Below are 16480 nucleotides of genomic sequence, written 5' to 3'. Positions count from 1 at the left end.
GAAAATTTTAAAGAATTTATCTATTAATGTTTATTTTCTTTTTGAATAAAAAAAGAATTGACCAAATGTGTTATTGCAACATATAAAGAACCATTTGTTACAATACTAAAAGCTGAAACATATGTGTGTATATGTACATATATTATTTTGACATAACAAAAACTTGTTTTAAATAATCTGCTGTAGTATATAAAAATAAAATTGATAGAATACAAAACAATTTTCTAATTTCTCAAATAGTAAATGAAATCCAGTTAAATTTAAAACATTTAAACCTATTAAAACTGATATTTCTGCATATCTATATTGTAATGTCAATTTCATTCATAGCAAAAATTTTGAATATTCTATAAAATGACAAAGATGTTCTGAATTTATAAAAATGTTTTCATATAGATTGCTTATTTGTATTTTAGATACAATCTGAAGATTACTCACTAGTAAAATAATGTTTGTTTACTCAGAAAACTCCCTGTCCATGAGTAAAGTATATGCAACTTATATATTATATGTGTCTTTTTGTTTTATATATACCATATATTCTCTCTGTGTCTTTAGTAGGCACATTTCTTTACAAAGTTTATTAACAATTTTTGGTTTGCACATTGCAATTACTCTGTCAAACAAATTCCAAGTTGTTTTTCCTTACCATTTAATGTTCATCTCTCTAAGCAGGATAAACAGTATTCTGGAGATATCTGTTCATTTTAAGGAGTTCCTAAGAAAGTGGCTAAAATATAGTTTTAAAAAGTAGTAATAGTGCAAAAAAAAGTTTTTTTGTGAAATATTGCAGTATGTTCACAGGGGGCAAATTTGAGCAAATCCTAAATTTCACTTGAATATGAAAGTCCATCAACTTAAGTGTTGAATAAAGTAATGATGACCCAAAACTCAACTATGATCAATTGAAATTTAGAGGTAAATTTTTAGTTCTGCTAAGAAACATCATTTACCTTGTATACTTAACATTTTAAGATTAATTTCCTCTGATTAGAAAGAAACATTAATGAAGAGAATTTCAGGATTTCAGATGATGGAATACTTATTTCTCCCATCTGCACAATTAATTGTTATAAAAATGAATAAATTATTGTAATGATAGTTTGTCCTTTTTAAGAGGTTGTAAAACTGACTAAAAAGTAGAGGTTATTATGAATATACTTCTTGATGAAGCTATAGAGTCATCAATTTAGTAATCAGAAAGTAATACATGCTCTGTTAATTGCCATCTTTTCCTCCCTTTGTGCTCTGAGTACAACTAAAGTACTGAAAGAACTGATCGAGCACAGTCTTGTGGCTAATTGAACAACACCACCTGAATCACTTAATGGTTAATTGCATTTTTTTTCTGTTGTACTTGACTAAAATTGCTCCAGAAAGGGCAGTTCTCAAAGATTTATGCAGAATCAGTGTTTTAAAAACTGAAAGTCAAATGTAATTTAAAAAATTAATTTAAACTTTGTGAAAAGCCTGTAATAACAACCCACTTCCCACATGTAGGTTTTTCAAGCGAGCATAATCTTAGTCTTGAAAGTTCTTAAATTCAGAAAAAAAAATGCATATGTCAAGTTGGAAGATTGTCATTTAATGTATGCTGGTTTGGAAAAAAAGCATACAACTTTTCCGTAGTAATCTACTAGTGAAAGATGTCATGTCAGATCAAGAAGCTTCTGTTTTCATGTGACTTTGCACTCACAGCTTTATTTTTGACTTCAACAAAAGTGACTTAACACTTTATTATATGCTATATGGTGTGCTACATGTTGAAACACAAACTACAATACACCATATCATTGTCTTCAAGGACCTCATAGATTGTTGGAACCACTAGGAAGCAAACACAAGATTACGTGCCCTCATAAAGCACAAGCTGAGCATATAACAAACCATGAGGAGTTGTTAATCATGAAAATTATTATTATTTTTTAAGTTAGATGGTCCTTGAAAAGACTGATGGACAAGTATCTGTTACTCCAGAAAACAGCATGTGGATTTTAGGCATCCTCATCAGAGGACACAACATATAATAGTGCTTTGTGATTAAGTAATAGTGAGATAAAGCAATAAACATTGTTAAAACAAACCATTACTTTTTAAAAATATAATTCAAATATCAAAGTTCAATAATCAAAATTAAAATGAAATATGGCATGCTCAAGCATATAAGTATACATTATGCTCTTTAAAAACGTTTCAAATATTTCCTTACATCTTCCAGAAAGGACAATGGTATGAAGAATTTAAAATTTCATACTTATAGAATCATTTAGGGTTCTTTTGTTATTTAAAGTATAACATAAATGGAAATTAATATCATTCTTCAGTGCTCAAATCTTAGAACTTTCTTGCTTAGTAAATTATATACAACGAATAAGTAAGAAAAATTCTGAATGTAAGCACACACTTGGTTACAGGAGGGCGTGGACTATAGTAAAAGAAATGTATCCATTGTTATGCTTTTGATATATAATACAATATTATATATCATATAATAACATTAATAAGAACTGCCTGGAGTGTTATTATGCGGCATCCCTTTATGCACTTTTTTTTATTTTGTCCTCCAAAACAGCCATAAGAAGATCTTTAGTGTAGCAAAAGATAAAACAAATCATGTACACAATATTCTATACATGTTTAGAGAAAGGAAATAAATTTGACTTAACATGATCATGAAAATGTCTTTGACGTAGACTTTGAAGGATTGTTGGGTTTTTGATAAGCCAATGAAGAATCAGAGGCAGACTGGAATTTCAGTTTGCAAGTTTGATATGAACAATGTCAGAAAGTCAAAAAGTACTGTGGTGGCTTGACGTGTTTGGATAAAACTCTTATCGCATGAATTTTCCTATTTAGATAAAGAAACATTTCCCTTATTCACTTTTCTAACATTAGAAAGAGTTAATTTTAGTAGATTAGGATCAAATAAAAATAATATACTTAAAGAAGCAAAAAAAGATATCTAATATAGATTTTTGATGGGCTTATGACACTTTTGGATGGAAGTTTTAAGAACACAACTAACTACAGGGCTTAGATAGGATTTTTTTTTCTTTTTTGCACTTACTCATACTTTTAATTGACAGTCTGATCAATTTGGAAATCAGAAATTGAATAACATGGGCAGAGAAAAGTCAGGAATATATTTTGAGATAAACATTTGGATGAACTCACATAGTTACAGTATTGTTGTTATACACCAACATAAAACTTTGCAAAAGCTATACTGATGCAATGTTTCTGGCTATTGTACTTATTTTATATTTTAAATATATTAAATCATGTTTTCTTCTTAAACAAATATATAACAAACAAGCGAATACTTTTTCCTTATAATTCTCTCTATTTTCTTTTTCAGGTGACACAAAAATCCACTATTCATGATGTTAAACAAAAATTTCACAAAGCATGTAAGTTTCATATACAATTTTGAATTTATATTACAGTCTTTTTTTCTCAAATTTGTTAAGAGTACCTGTAAGAATAAGCTCAAATTATGATGGAAAGAGTGGGTGGAAATCATATTTTTACCTGGAACTCAGAAATAATACTTTTCTAAGTACCTCTTCATCGTGAACATTTTCATATCTAACTCTCTAATTCACATTTTAATCTTCAACACTCTTTCAGTTTTTCATTTGAACTTTTTTCATGCTAAAAAGAAACTTCCATTATGTGAAAGGCATTAATCAATACAAGGTATTTCTGTATATTTAAGCAAATACAGAGCAAAATTTTTACTTCATGTATTTATACTAGTCACATATCTTTCACATAGGGATTCTTTAAACAATGCATATTTAAATTGTTATTTAATTGTATTAATAGCTAAATTTACCTCATTAAGAGATCTCCTATTACTATTTACAGGGAAATATTTATATAAGATTTGTTTAATTTTTATTTTTACAACTTTTCAATTAGTTTAGCTTTAATTATTAACATAGTGATAATGTCTATAATTACTAGGTAACAATTTTAAAGAAACTAAATTTTTAGAGCAGTTTTAGATTCACAGAAAAATTGTGCAGAAAATACACTGAGTTCCCATATACCCCTGCCCCACAGGGGTACAGCATTCTCTCAGAGTGGCACATTTGTTACACTCCCTAAACCTACACTGACATATCATTATTACCCAAAGCCCATAGTTTACATTAGGATTCATTTTTGGTGTTGTACATTCTATGGATTTTGCTAAGGAGCATTTTTGTTACTTTTGGATTTAAATGAACAAGCTCACAATTTAATATGTCAAATTGTTTAAGATTACATGGGAGTAAAATAGGTAGAACTGCTTTATTATTTTCCTTATTTTCTTTCAGGAAAAATGTAGAATATTTACTGAATACTTTCTGTGTATAAGACATTATGCTAGGCATAATGAATAATTACGTGAAGACAGAAGACGTCTCATTAGCCCTCAAAAGATTGCTCATGAAGATTCAATATAAATATCTAAAAAGTATAAAAATAAAACCCAGGTATTCAATGTATATAAAGTTTATAAATATTTGGAGAAAGCTCTATTTAGAAATTTTAATAGGAACACAAATCAGATACAGGATGAAATAGAATTATTTGAAATATGCTTAGCCAGTTTAAAATTCTTGAGGCAGGTGAGTTCTGATATTTTGCAATAAAGACAGGTAGGATTTGGATATGCAGAAAAGAACCAGAAATACATTATAATAGAGAAAAAAGAATAAAACAAGAGAAGTGCAGAGATCTGTCATGGATTAATTCTCTAACTTTTGGCTTGGTACTTAAATTCTCTGTATATTCAAGCCAATATTTTCTAAGTTATTGAAAACTCCAAATTTGTATCTTAGTACATAATACATGTGAAAGATGTTACCCTGGTTATTTCCACAAGTATTTTGAGTTTATTTACATTCTAAATGCATTTGTTTTGTTAAGCTAGCAATTGCATTGCCATCCTTTGGAAGACAGTAATTTTATGTAGTTAAGTGGTTTCAAAAAATTTAGATTATAGTAAAAAGTGTGAAGGAATCTGAAAAAGACTTTCTTACTATCAAGTAGAAAGATACAACAAAATTACTTCATTTAAGTTAATAATGACAATATAAAAATATATTATTTCTATTACTGTCTGGAAATGAGGAAATTAATCAAAAGCTAATGTATGTTTAGAAAGAATATGCAGTCACCTTGATGTGTGGTATTATTACTATTTTTAAGTTAGTGTGTATCTACATATAGATAAAATTATGTGGCAACTTAAAATTTTAGGGCCAATTCTACATTTATGTGGTCCAGAGCGTCTATCTAATAATTAGGAAAGTAAGGTGTAGTAGCTTGTGAAAAATCCTAGAAATATCCAGTTTGAGAGCTGGACAGTTGAAAATATGACAGTAATATGGTTAGTTTTAATACCTATATTAAGACAAGGATTTCTTGACCCCTATTATTTTATTCACTTTTTAAAGCCCAATTCTAAACTTTAACAGCTTAAATAAAACTTTGTAACTTTTTCTACTTTTTTCAAAATTACCTTTACTTTAAAAATATACCCATCACTTAAAGAAAAATAATATTTAGAAAATCTTCTATTTACTACAGTGTATTTCAAAAATGTATTGGTCTTCAGGTTTTACAAAGTACAGAAACACAAAAATATTTTCCACTGTATCACATTACAGAGAAATATCTAGAAGTCAATTAAATTTGATATTATACTTATATTCACCAAGTGGTGAAAGGAAATAAAGAAATACTGCTAAATCTAACAATATGTGAATGTATATATAATGGTAAAAAAAGTTACATTGTTTGCCTTAATATTTCACGTTTTTAGCATATTTTAAAATTGACCAATATTGAATACTTCATTAAAATTCATAAATTATTTAAACAATAGAAGTATTTATTATATATGTAGTTATATATTTTGTATCTACTGTTGTTTTATAACTACAGTTTTATAATTTTAAGGTTTCTACATTTACTTCTTTAATTTCTGACACCAAATCATTTTTTATTAAGGTATTTCAGATGATGTTTATTTTTAGGCCCTGGAGTTATAATAGGAATTGTTAATCTTGTAAAGAAAAAAAAAAAAATATATATATATATAAAACTCTTATCAGAAGACTACATTTCCTGAGGGGAAAACTCTCCTTATATGTCTTTTATCTCTATCCTTTGTTCTCTTAGGTGTTCTGACTGATCTTGATTTCTTGTCTTCCTCCTATTTCTCTGACTTGTGTCAGTATAACATTTTTCTTAGCTCTATTTTAGAACTGTCTTTACTGTGATTTTTCTTGTCCTATAAAATGACTATCTTATGCTCTTCTAAGGTTCATAATTTTTCAGTTCTGCTTTGTTATGAGTCATCTTTTAGATTACCTTGGTGACACCATAACAGTCAGACTTGTAAAGAGATAGAAAGGAGGGGGAACTACAATTACAATATTAGTTGTTAAGGCAAAAGGGAAAGAGCAAAGATTTTCATGAAAAAGAGGTAACTATAAAACTATAAATTATACACATGCATACACACACAAATATATACTTTTGCCTATTTCTCCTCTTCTTATTTAATGTACCTAAACTGATAAAGTGCCCTCAGCTGCAAGCCCTCCACTAGTCTTTCTTTATCTCCATCTATTTATTCATTAACACTTACAATTATAATTCTTGTTTGTAACTTGAAGTCTCTCCTGGAGAGCTTCAGCAATTTTCACACTCGTGTCTTTGCATACCACACTCTACTCAGTCTCATCTTCTCACAAAGGTTTCACAGAAGAATTAAGCCTTGCTTTCAAAACTGAGATGAAAAATAAAGAATTATATAGATCCAGGTGACACTCTGCCTAAAACTATGTGAATCTTTTTTAAGATTTCAAGAGACTTAAAAAAAGCTTCCTGTATGCATATTATTACACATTCTCGCTGAGTAACATTACCCCATTTCATGTTACTCAGTTCAACACATATTCCATATATTCTTTATTCCAAAAGTAATTTATTCCTCCCTTGGGATACAATATAACTTTATTAGATAATAATTGTTACTATTTTTGAAAAATAATAGAACTCACAAAGAACCATAGCCAACCATGTATTTATTAATTTAAATCTGTAATGATGTATTCTACTTTGTGGATTTAATTAATCAACAACAAAAATGTTTGTCAGAATAACAAATAAATTCTAGTAAACAAATTCTGCCTGAATGTTATGCTTTATCATACTCAAAATTATTTAAATTTCTATACTCTTTACCTCCAAAGAAGAGTGATTAATGTGTTAGTTTGCACTGATAAAATAGATAAAATAGATACACTACTAAAAATCATTTAAAGAATTCTCAATGCAAAGGCCTAGTGAATATATGCTTTCAGAACTGTGTCCTTGTTGAAAACCAAGGAAACTCTAACAGAAATTGGAAAATACCATTGCTATACAAAAGTTTATATAGTATTTCATATAAAATTTTTAAATTAATTAATTAATTAATTTATTTATTTATTTTATTGGCTGTGTTGGATCTTTTTTGCTGTGTGCGGGCTTTCTTTAGTTGCTGTGAGTGGGGGCTACTCTTCATTGTAGTGTGTGGGCTCTTCATTGCCGTGGCTTCTCTTGTTGTGGAGCATGGGCTCTAGGCACGTGGGCTTCAGTAGTTGCAGCACATGGGCTCAATAGTTGTGGCTCATGGGCTCTAAAGCACAGGCTCAATAGTTGTGGCACACAGGCTTAGTTGTTCTGTGGCCTGTGGGATCTTCCTGCAGAAGGGATCAAACCCGTGTCCCCTGCACTGGCAGGCAGATTAACCACTGCACCACCTAGGAAGCCCCATATCAATATTTTTAAAACAACTTTTTTCTACTTTTTGAAAACTGCTATAGGTTTTGTAATTCAAATGCTTGGTCTCCTATGTGCCAGGTACTACTCTCAAAGTTTACTCTCAAAGTTTCTGGTCTAGTATATAAGCAAGAGGCAGCACAGTACCAGGTGGATGGGCTCTGATGGGAAAACCCAGGATGCACAAAGGAACCAGAGGGGGCTACCTCACCCTCTAGCCAAATTTGAACAATTTAAGAATTAAAACAAATAATGATAGTACTTCATTACAATCCACTCTGTAAAATAAGAATCAATTATTTGAGTCCATACTGATAAAAAACAAACAAATATGAGATAAGGAAGAGCTTTTCCTTGAAATTTCCTAAGTGATAACAGCAGTAAAGTTGTTTTTTGTCATGTTAATGAGGTGAATTTTGGACCACACCAAAAAATGGGGGGTGATTGTCAAGCTGTAATTAGAGGGTTGGAACTTTGAGAAGGGCTGAAAATTGAATCAATTGTCAATGACTGTTATTTACTCAATCATGCCCATGTAATGAAACTTCCATAAAAACACCAAAGGATGGGAATCAGAGAGGCTGGAATTCTGTGAGCTGCACTAGCCAATTAATTGAGTCCAAGGAGGGGGTCATGAGAACCTGGTCATGAAGCCAGTTGGTCAGAAGTATGGGTTAGAACCTGGACTTGCAACTGGCATCTGATATGGTGGGGTGGAGAGGGAAGGGCAGTTTTGTAGGACTGAACATTTAACCTGTGGAACTTGATGCTATCTCCAGGTAGACAGTGTCAGAATGGAGTCAAATTGTAGGATACCATGATGGTATCTTAAGCATTGTTTGTTGGTATGAGGGGAATGATACGCTACCACACACTTGTTGTAGTTGGGTGCAGAACACAAAATAGATGCTTAAGATTAAATTAAAAAACCATCAGAAACAATACCACCATGAAATTACAATAGCAATCTATGGAAGTTTTCTACTCACAGAGTTTCTAAGGACTGGCAACATAGTTGTCAAAATTGATAAACATTTGTATTTAAGCAAATTGGAGGAAACCACGAAGAAGAAGGAAAAGGAAAGCTCTTTCCTTGTGACATTTGTCTCATGGTTTGTAATTATAGCCAACATCAAAGTTGAGCACTTGCTGTGAAATATTATGCCTTATAATATCTTTGCACGTCAAACTCTAGCTCCCTTGCATTTACATTTATAATGATAAAAATATAGTTAGCTTTTATCAAATACTCATTTTGTCATGAATTCCCTAAGATATTTCCACTTAGCAAATTTTTAGAAATATTCACAACTCTAGGATCATCTAGTAATATTATAATTTTCACTTTACAGATGAAAAGCATTAAAAATGATTAGATAACTTGCCCAAGGTCATATAGCTAAGTGGCTGAGCTGGAATTTAAACTCAGGGAATATGACTCTATACCCTGTACTCTAACCACTAACCTCCATTGCCTCTGTTTTACTGAGTCATAGTTTTGTTAATTTCTTCAGGCAGAAATTCAAATAATACCTATCAATTTTACATGGGAAAGGCTATTGTTAGTCTGCACTGGCAAGTAGGGAACTAACTAGAAATTTAAAGAATTTATGTGGTAAATAATAGTGCTATTAATCTGAGCATATTTCTCAATTAGCTACAATAACTAAAATCCCTGTCTAATGTCATATGGCACCATAAGACCAACTATTAAATTAAAAACAACTGTTAATGTGAATTAAAGGAAAGAATGCAAATATGGCTTGAAATTTTTAATTGAATTTTCTACTGTGAGATTAATCTAAGAATTAGTAGTATATGAACTGAGGTAAAAAATAAAATGAACTACAAACAGCTGAAGTGTAATTTGTGCACTGACTCCAAGTCATAAAATTAGTTTCTGAAAGAAAAAATCATTTTGCCCATGACTTGTATGTTATCTATTACTTGACAACATCATAAGAAGTTTCAATGATGTTTGTAATCTATTGGACCACTTGTCTCTGCAGCTCCCAAAAAAAGCCCTGGGAAAAAAAGCAAGAGAAGTAACAGTGGAATTAGCCATCCAATTGTAGATTCAGGCACATAAAGGGATATATAATTTATTGTGACAGTATTAAGGCATATACATCTTTGCCAAAAGGCCAGGGGGATATAAACAATGCTAAACTTTGAAAGATTCAAGGAGAGCAACTCAAAACAAAGATAACACAGTAGAAGGATTTATCACATATAGGATAGAATAATGAATATTCTCCATGTACTCTGAAAGGAGCCTCCAGGACAAGGCTATAGAATTCCCTGATCTCTCAACAAAAGAAGCTAAAAAAATGATAAATGCCACCAAAAAAAGGAGTGGCAGAATGCTTTTCTTAAAAAAGCCCTCTACTGCTAACTCAAGAAGTGGCTAATATTTTCTCTTGTTTCCTTGGTGAAAGCAATTATGAACGTTGTCAATAATTTAGATGGAGAAATGGAGTAATTTGGTAGGTTATTTATTCTTTGGTAACAGTCAAGGTTACATTTTGTGAAAACTATGGGAATTAAGTGGCTATTTGCCTTCTAGAAATTTAATCACTAAGGTTCAATAGGACCCTTTTACAAGTGGGCAGCAATATCACCAAATTTTTCATCTTATATGTAGATTTCAAGACTGAGATAAGTTAATAATACCTGTCAGTGTTTATGCTCTGGTCTTTGAAGAAACACTAACAAACTTGCCGTGGACAAAGAGAAACTGGATTACATGGTCCCCCCCAACCCAAACTGAAAATAACAAAAGAGATCCATCAGTTAGCTGCATCCTTGATGACCTCCATAAAAAATATTTTAGGAAACGAGAGTGAAATTTCATGAATCATATTTTGCCCATTTTAAAACAACATAATTTTTAAAATATCACTTCTTCATTTAGCATACTGTATGCATCATTTACAATTTTATGCCATGCACTGCTCATTTTTCTTCAGCCTTAGAGAAAATAGTAATTATAATTTTGAAGCCAGTATATTTGGTAATTTACAAAATTTTGTATCACAGATGTTTTCTGTTTCCACATGATTATCTCCCAACAAGATAATTATTTAATTCAATTTAATTCATCAGACACTAATCAAGTAAAATAATCAGGAACTATGCTATACTACTGAAAAGGTGAATATTCATAGTCTAGCCATCAGGACTTTCTAGCATGCAGAAATGTGTGTGTTCATACACACACACACACACACACAAACTGAATAACCTTCTAGAATTAATACTGAATATATTCATTAGAAATTATGAAAATTTTACCTTACATTAATGTTAATCAATATTATTATTTGTCCACAGATCCCCTCTTGAGCCTCAAAAGTAGTTGACAGGATATTTCCACCTTTCCTTTTCTTAAGAAAATTTGAAAATAGTTCAATAACTTACAAGTTAAATGTCAAATCTTTTTTAAAAAGTGAATGATGAAGCTGCCTTCCCTAATTTTGAAATTTCAGGAAATTATAATTTATTTGCCCTTAAGATTGGCATATTGGAATAAAAAACATTTTAAAAACTAAAGAATATATTGTCCACCAACATATTAAGAGCTGCAAGTATACTGAAACAATATCTTGAGAAGAAACTGTATTTCAGATCTACCCTATTATGCTATGTGATATGTACTGTAAGTCACAAAGTGTAAGCATACATTGTTCAAAACATTTTTATGATACCTCATTAATGTTTTCTATTTTGAAAATCAACTAATGATGTAAAGAATAGTACAATTTTATTGTCTCTAAGTCTTCTTCACCGACTTGCAGGCCCTTGCCATAAGTACATCTCTTGAATTTCCTACTTTAGCCAGTGATTTCTTTGGGGTTTCAATCTAAACCACAGTATAAACCACTGGTACATATTAACATCCCAGGTACTGAAAATGGACCTATTCTCACAGTGGCTACTTTAAAATACTAGTCAAATTTACACCACTGTATTCTTAATGTCATTGGATACTCACATAAGTGTTGAGAATTCTGTTTATGTATGTGACATATGATTATTTGCAGTATCTTAGGAGATCGGTTAGGAAGGGATGGCCATTTTGCCAGTCAAGGTTCATGTAATAAAACTGTCATAACCAATAAGAATCTGAAAAGTGCATTAAGTATGATCTTGTGTAAATTGTTTTGTCTCTCATTATGGTGCAGCATTTAAACCTGTGTATTGCTGTGCAATGTCAGGGTTATTTTGATCCATCTTTCATGACATGCTGATGTTTTCCAAGTCTGATATTATGAAATGTTTTGTTTTACACTCCCCAAGAACCAAAATGGTTGAGTTAGCAATATTTGATCTTGAGCAAGTACCTACATTATAGATATACCAACTATTAGAAGAGATAGTCTATCAATAGCAAATTATTGATTCCCAATTTATATTTGAATGTGAGACAATGTGAGAACATTTAAATTTCAAAGAGAGATAGATATCTGGATGCCAGTGAGGAAGACTGGCATCATAATCTAAAAAGGAATGCTCTCAATAATACAAATCCAGAAAGCACACAAAGAATTAAAACCACTGGTGCAAATTCAAAGATCATCTCTCAAACTTTAATGAACATGCAATATTCTGTTTGTTTGTTTGTTTTTTCCTTTCCCTTTTTCTTTTCTTTCATTTCCTAAACTTTTGTTTTGGCAACTACTGTTTCTGATTCAATTGCATTCATTAGCAGGATAACAGAAATAATGTATGATAAGTAATATAAAAAGCAAGGGAGCCTATTAAGACATAGCTTGAAGCAGCATTAGTCTTCTCTCTTCCCTGGGATTTTCTTCCTTAAGGAAATGTTCTGAAAGACTTGGAAGGCATCACAGTGGAATTCTGTGTAAACAATCTAAAAACAAGTACATGAGCTTTTAAAATGTTTTATTAATAATGCCTCATTACTGCAAGAAAATGTCATAAAGTGGGTTATTCATATACATTTTCTCATCTATCTAGTTGGTTAAAAACATATTTCATTTTTCACATTCTACAAAACAAGTTATATTCAAATAGTTACTCAGATCCTGCTATAAATCTCTTGAAAATATAAATAATTTTACTGTTAAATTTAGATGTGCTAAATTATAGCACAATATTCTCTATAATCTCAAAAGATAGTAGTGTGCCAATGTCTTGTTTTTATGTATGATTTGTATATTTGTATGATTTGAGTTTTTGCTTGATTTGTATATCCTTTGTTGGCAAAACAACAGATTCAATGATAAGATTATTTTTGAAAGATAATAATAGCTTCACTTTTTGCTGTAATAAAATGATGAAGATACAAAATAAATTTCCCAAAATACAAAATTTAAAAAAATAAAGCATTATCCACCTGTTATCTGCTTCACTAATATGATGCAGATATCTCTATGTCTATATACATAATTTCACATATTTTACACATTGTTTTCTAACAGTTCTGTCTGTCAGCATATTTTCTAGACACATTTTTGTGTAAATAGTTTATGATCTACACGATCAATATTAGTGGAGATATATTACAATTTTGCTTGGATGAGCAATACACAGTCTCTGGATACACATCTAATTGTTTCCATAATAAAGCAATATTATATTTGTTTATTCAGCAATATTTGTTGAATGTTGAAAAATATTTATTGAATATTTACCATGTACTATGCATTGATAAATTCATTATGATAATTCATGTTTGTGAACTTTAGTCACACTTGGAGGAATAATAGCCAAAAAAAGCTATTATAAAGAATAAGCTCATTTGAAATCTTAATTAGTATTGCAAAGTTTTTCCTCCTAATCTACAGACTCAAAACAGTACTTCAGAATGCCTTTCTTCCCTTTTCTCAATAACCTGGGATATTCACAGACATTAATTTTTAATAATTAAGGATTGGAAAAAAGATTTCATTTAGTATTAGATTATATGTATTGGATCACTAGTGTAGTTTTTCATACCCTTGTTTGTAATTTATACATATTTTTTCTGGATATAGTCAGTTCATGGTCTTTATCCACATTTTTGTTTATTTAGATGTTTTTATTGCCTTAGTAATATAGAATGTCTTAATGAATTGGTGTGCAGGTCTCAGGCACTGCTTTTTATTTTCTTCTGGAAAAAAATCTTATAAATCCAAATTTGCCAATTACATATTTTATATTTTCTGTTTTGTGTAGCTTAGAATTATTTTTTCATCCTCCAAACTTTACAAATGTTACTGATGTTTTATTTTCCCACTTGTAAGTTACAGTTTTGTTTTTTACATAAAATTTTTTTGGTGTCTGGTATTTGGTAGTTGGAATATATCCTAGTATAAGAAGTGGAGTACAAGATTCTAACCATTTCAATTGTCTTTGTCATATTAATAATTTTAAATTCCACTCACAAATTACTAATACATTTATATAGCTATTTTATCTCATATAGATATTTTACATATTTTCTTTTTTAAATATCTAAATGTTAGATATTCAAAACTTACAGAATTAATTCTGCTTTAAAAATGTCCCCATGATCATTTATTTTGTATCATGATTTCTCTGTTCTTTCATTCATAATTCTGAGCAGATAACTTCTTGGCATTCCTTTCATTTATTTTTAGGGTTTATAAATTTGAATTCTAAACCTTTCCAGAGACATGTTTTACAAAATTATAATCCCAATATTTATATAAATCAGTTATATTTAATTTTTAATAGTTACCAAATATGACCCTGAAATAGCACTCTTATCTTTGGACTATGTAGTTTAATGAGTACTAGTTTTCTCTTGAAATGAGTTTGAATAAAATATTTATAGAATAAAGCCACATTGGGGCTTCCCTGGTGGCACAGTGGTTCAAAGTCCACCTGCCAATGCAGGGGATACAGGTTCAAGCCCTGGTCCACTAGGATCCCATGTGCTGCAGAGCAGCTGGGCCCCATGTGTCAGGGCTGCTGGGCCTATGCTCTGGAGCCCATGAGCCACGGCTGTTAAGCTCACATGCCACAACTGCTGGGGTGCGAGTGCCTGGAGCTCGTGCTCCACGGCGAGAGGCCACTGGGGTGAGGGGCCTGTGCACCCCGGTGAGGAGTGGCCCCCACTCTCCCTGGATGGAGATGGCCCATTCACAGCAATGAGGACCCAACACAGCTAATTAATTAATTAAGTAATTAATTTAAAAAAGAATAAATCCACATTGAAATAGCTTTTATTCATAGTATCATCTAAATGATTATAGGTTAGTATTATGTGGTATTATATAAGTATTCTCTGCATTTTAACATACAGACCTCAGATGTGTGTGTGTGTGTATAATCATATATAGTAGGGCAGGGCATATCATAAAATAAACACATCATTAAAATATTTATCTTTTCCACCATAGAGCTGGGAAAGTTTAGAGATGTTCTCAAGTCTTTTCAGAAAATTATCAAATGCATCTATATGAATTTAGGTCTTTCCTGGCTAATTTTTATTAGTATAAACAAAATATATCCAGAAACCCCAAACAATGAATATACAATACAAATATGTTATGATTAACACAACTTGTTATATTTTCTTAACCATAGAATATCTTAATTCCATATTACAGTATTACTTAAGTCTAAAAGCCTATGTTGTCATTTCTGAGCTGTACCTAAGTAATGTAGGAAAGTCAAAAGTAAAATGATTTAATCTAAAAATAATATTTTAGATACTCATATCCATAGTATAATTTTGAGGTTGACTGTATGTTCATCAAGTAAAATTCATGTATTTTGTCATAATCCACAGTAGATCATTCATCTAGTTAACTTTTAAAATTTGCCGTTAAGTTTTTTTCACATAAAACTTCACCTTCTGTAAGATTCATGTTATTCTAGTTTAATACCTTTCATTCCTCATTGTTTAGTACATACCTAACTAATCTTTCCCTATTTTCTTTGATGGCTCTAGAATCTGACTAAAAGATTTCACTTTCATTCAAAGTTCTGGCATTGCATTGAAAATTATATCTAAAATAATAATCACCCAGTATGCTAGTCTCAGAACTACTTGATTTTCTGGAATTTTCACTTCCAATCTGCTTTAGATACTTACCTCCTTATCAGCAATATGGGATTTGTCATTAGTTAGAAGTTAATTTCACTATTTGAAATTCTGAACAAATCTCTTGACCATCTTTTATTCTAAACATTTCAGTCTTTTGCTTCAGGACTCCCAGTTTCTGGAACTGACAGAGATACATAGTCTCTAGAACACCACCTGTCTTTAGATTTATCATCTAGCTTACACTAATCTTTTTTGGTACTTTGTCTAAACTGCTCTCTTTCTGGTTGATCCATATCAAATCCTTAGCTCCACTGTGCAATCTTCTCTCCATATCCTTAGAAGATTTATTCCTTTAATCTCATTTTTCCTATATCATTGAATGTTTTTTCTTTATTCTTTCATCAAGAATATCTCAATTTACAAACCACTTCTAGCAATAACATCACTCCTTTCTTTGTCCATCACTTAGCACTCACTTCAAAATGGTTTTCTTTGTCAACATGCCAAAGACCTATCTAAGGTCACTGGCAGTTTCTTCTTTGCTCAGGTAATGGATCATTTTTGGTCATGTGTAACTTGAACTCTCAATTGCATTTGACCTAATACACCACTCTTCTCTTTGATTGTCTTCTT

At 30.8% G+C, this 16480-nt stretch overlaps 1 protein-coding gene across 1 annotated transcript in view; it reads left to right on the top strand.

Annotated features, from left to right (window-relative positions):
• The window catches only part of TECRL (trans-2,3-enoyl-CoA reductase like), a 106126-nt gene that overhangs the window by 23530 nt on the left and 66116 nt on the right, over positions 1-16480 (top strand). The window contains exon 2 of the mRNA XM_057727847.1: positions 3359-3410. Within this exon, the coding sequence (XP_057583830.1) occupies positions 3359-3410 (52 nt within the window). The remainder of the gene's footprint in view (positions 1-3358; positions 3411-16480) is intronic.

This window comes from Hippopotamus amphibius, chromosome 3 (assembly GCF_030028045.1).
Source record: "Hippopotamus amphibius kiboko isolate mHipAmp2 chromosome 3, mHipAmp2.hap2, whole genome shotgun sequence".
Lineage (NCBI taxonomy): Eukaryota > Metazoa > Chordata > Mammalia > Artiodactyla > Hippopotamidae > Hippopotamus > Hippopotamus amphibius.
Note: the sequence above shows the minus strand (reverse complement) of the source record. Positions and strands in the feature narration are given on the sequence as shown.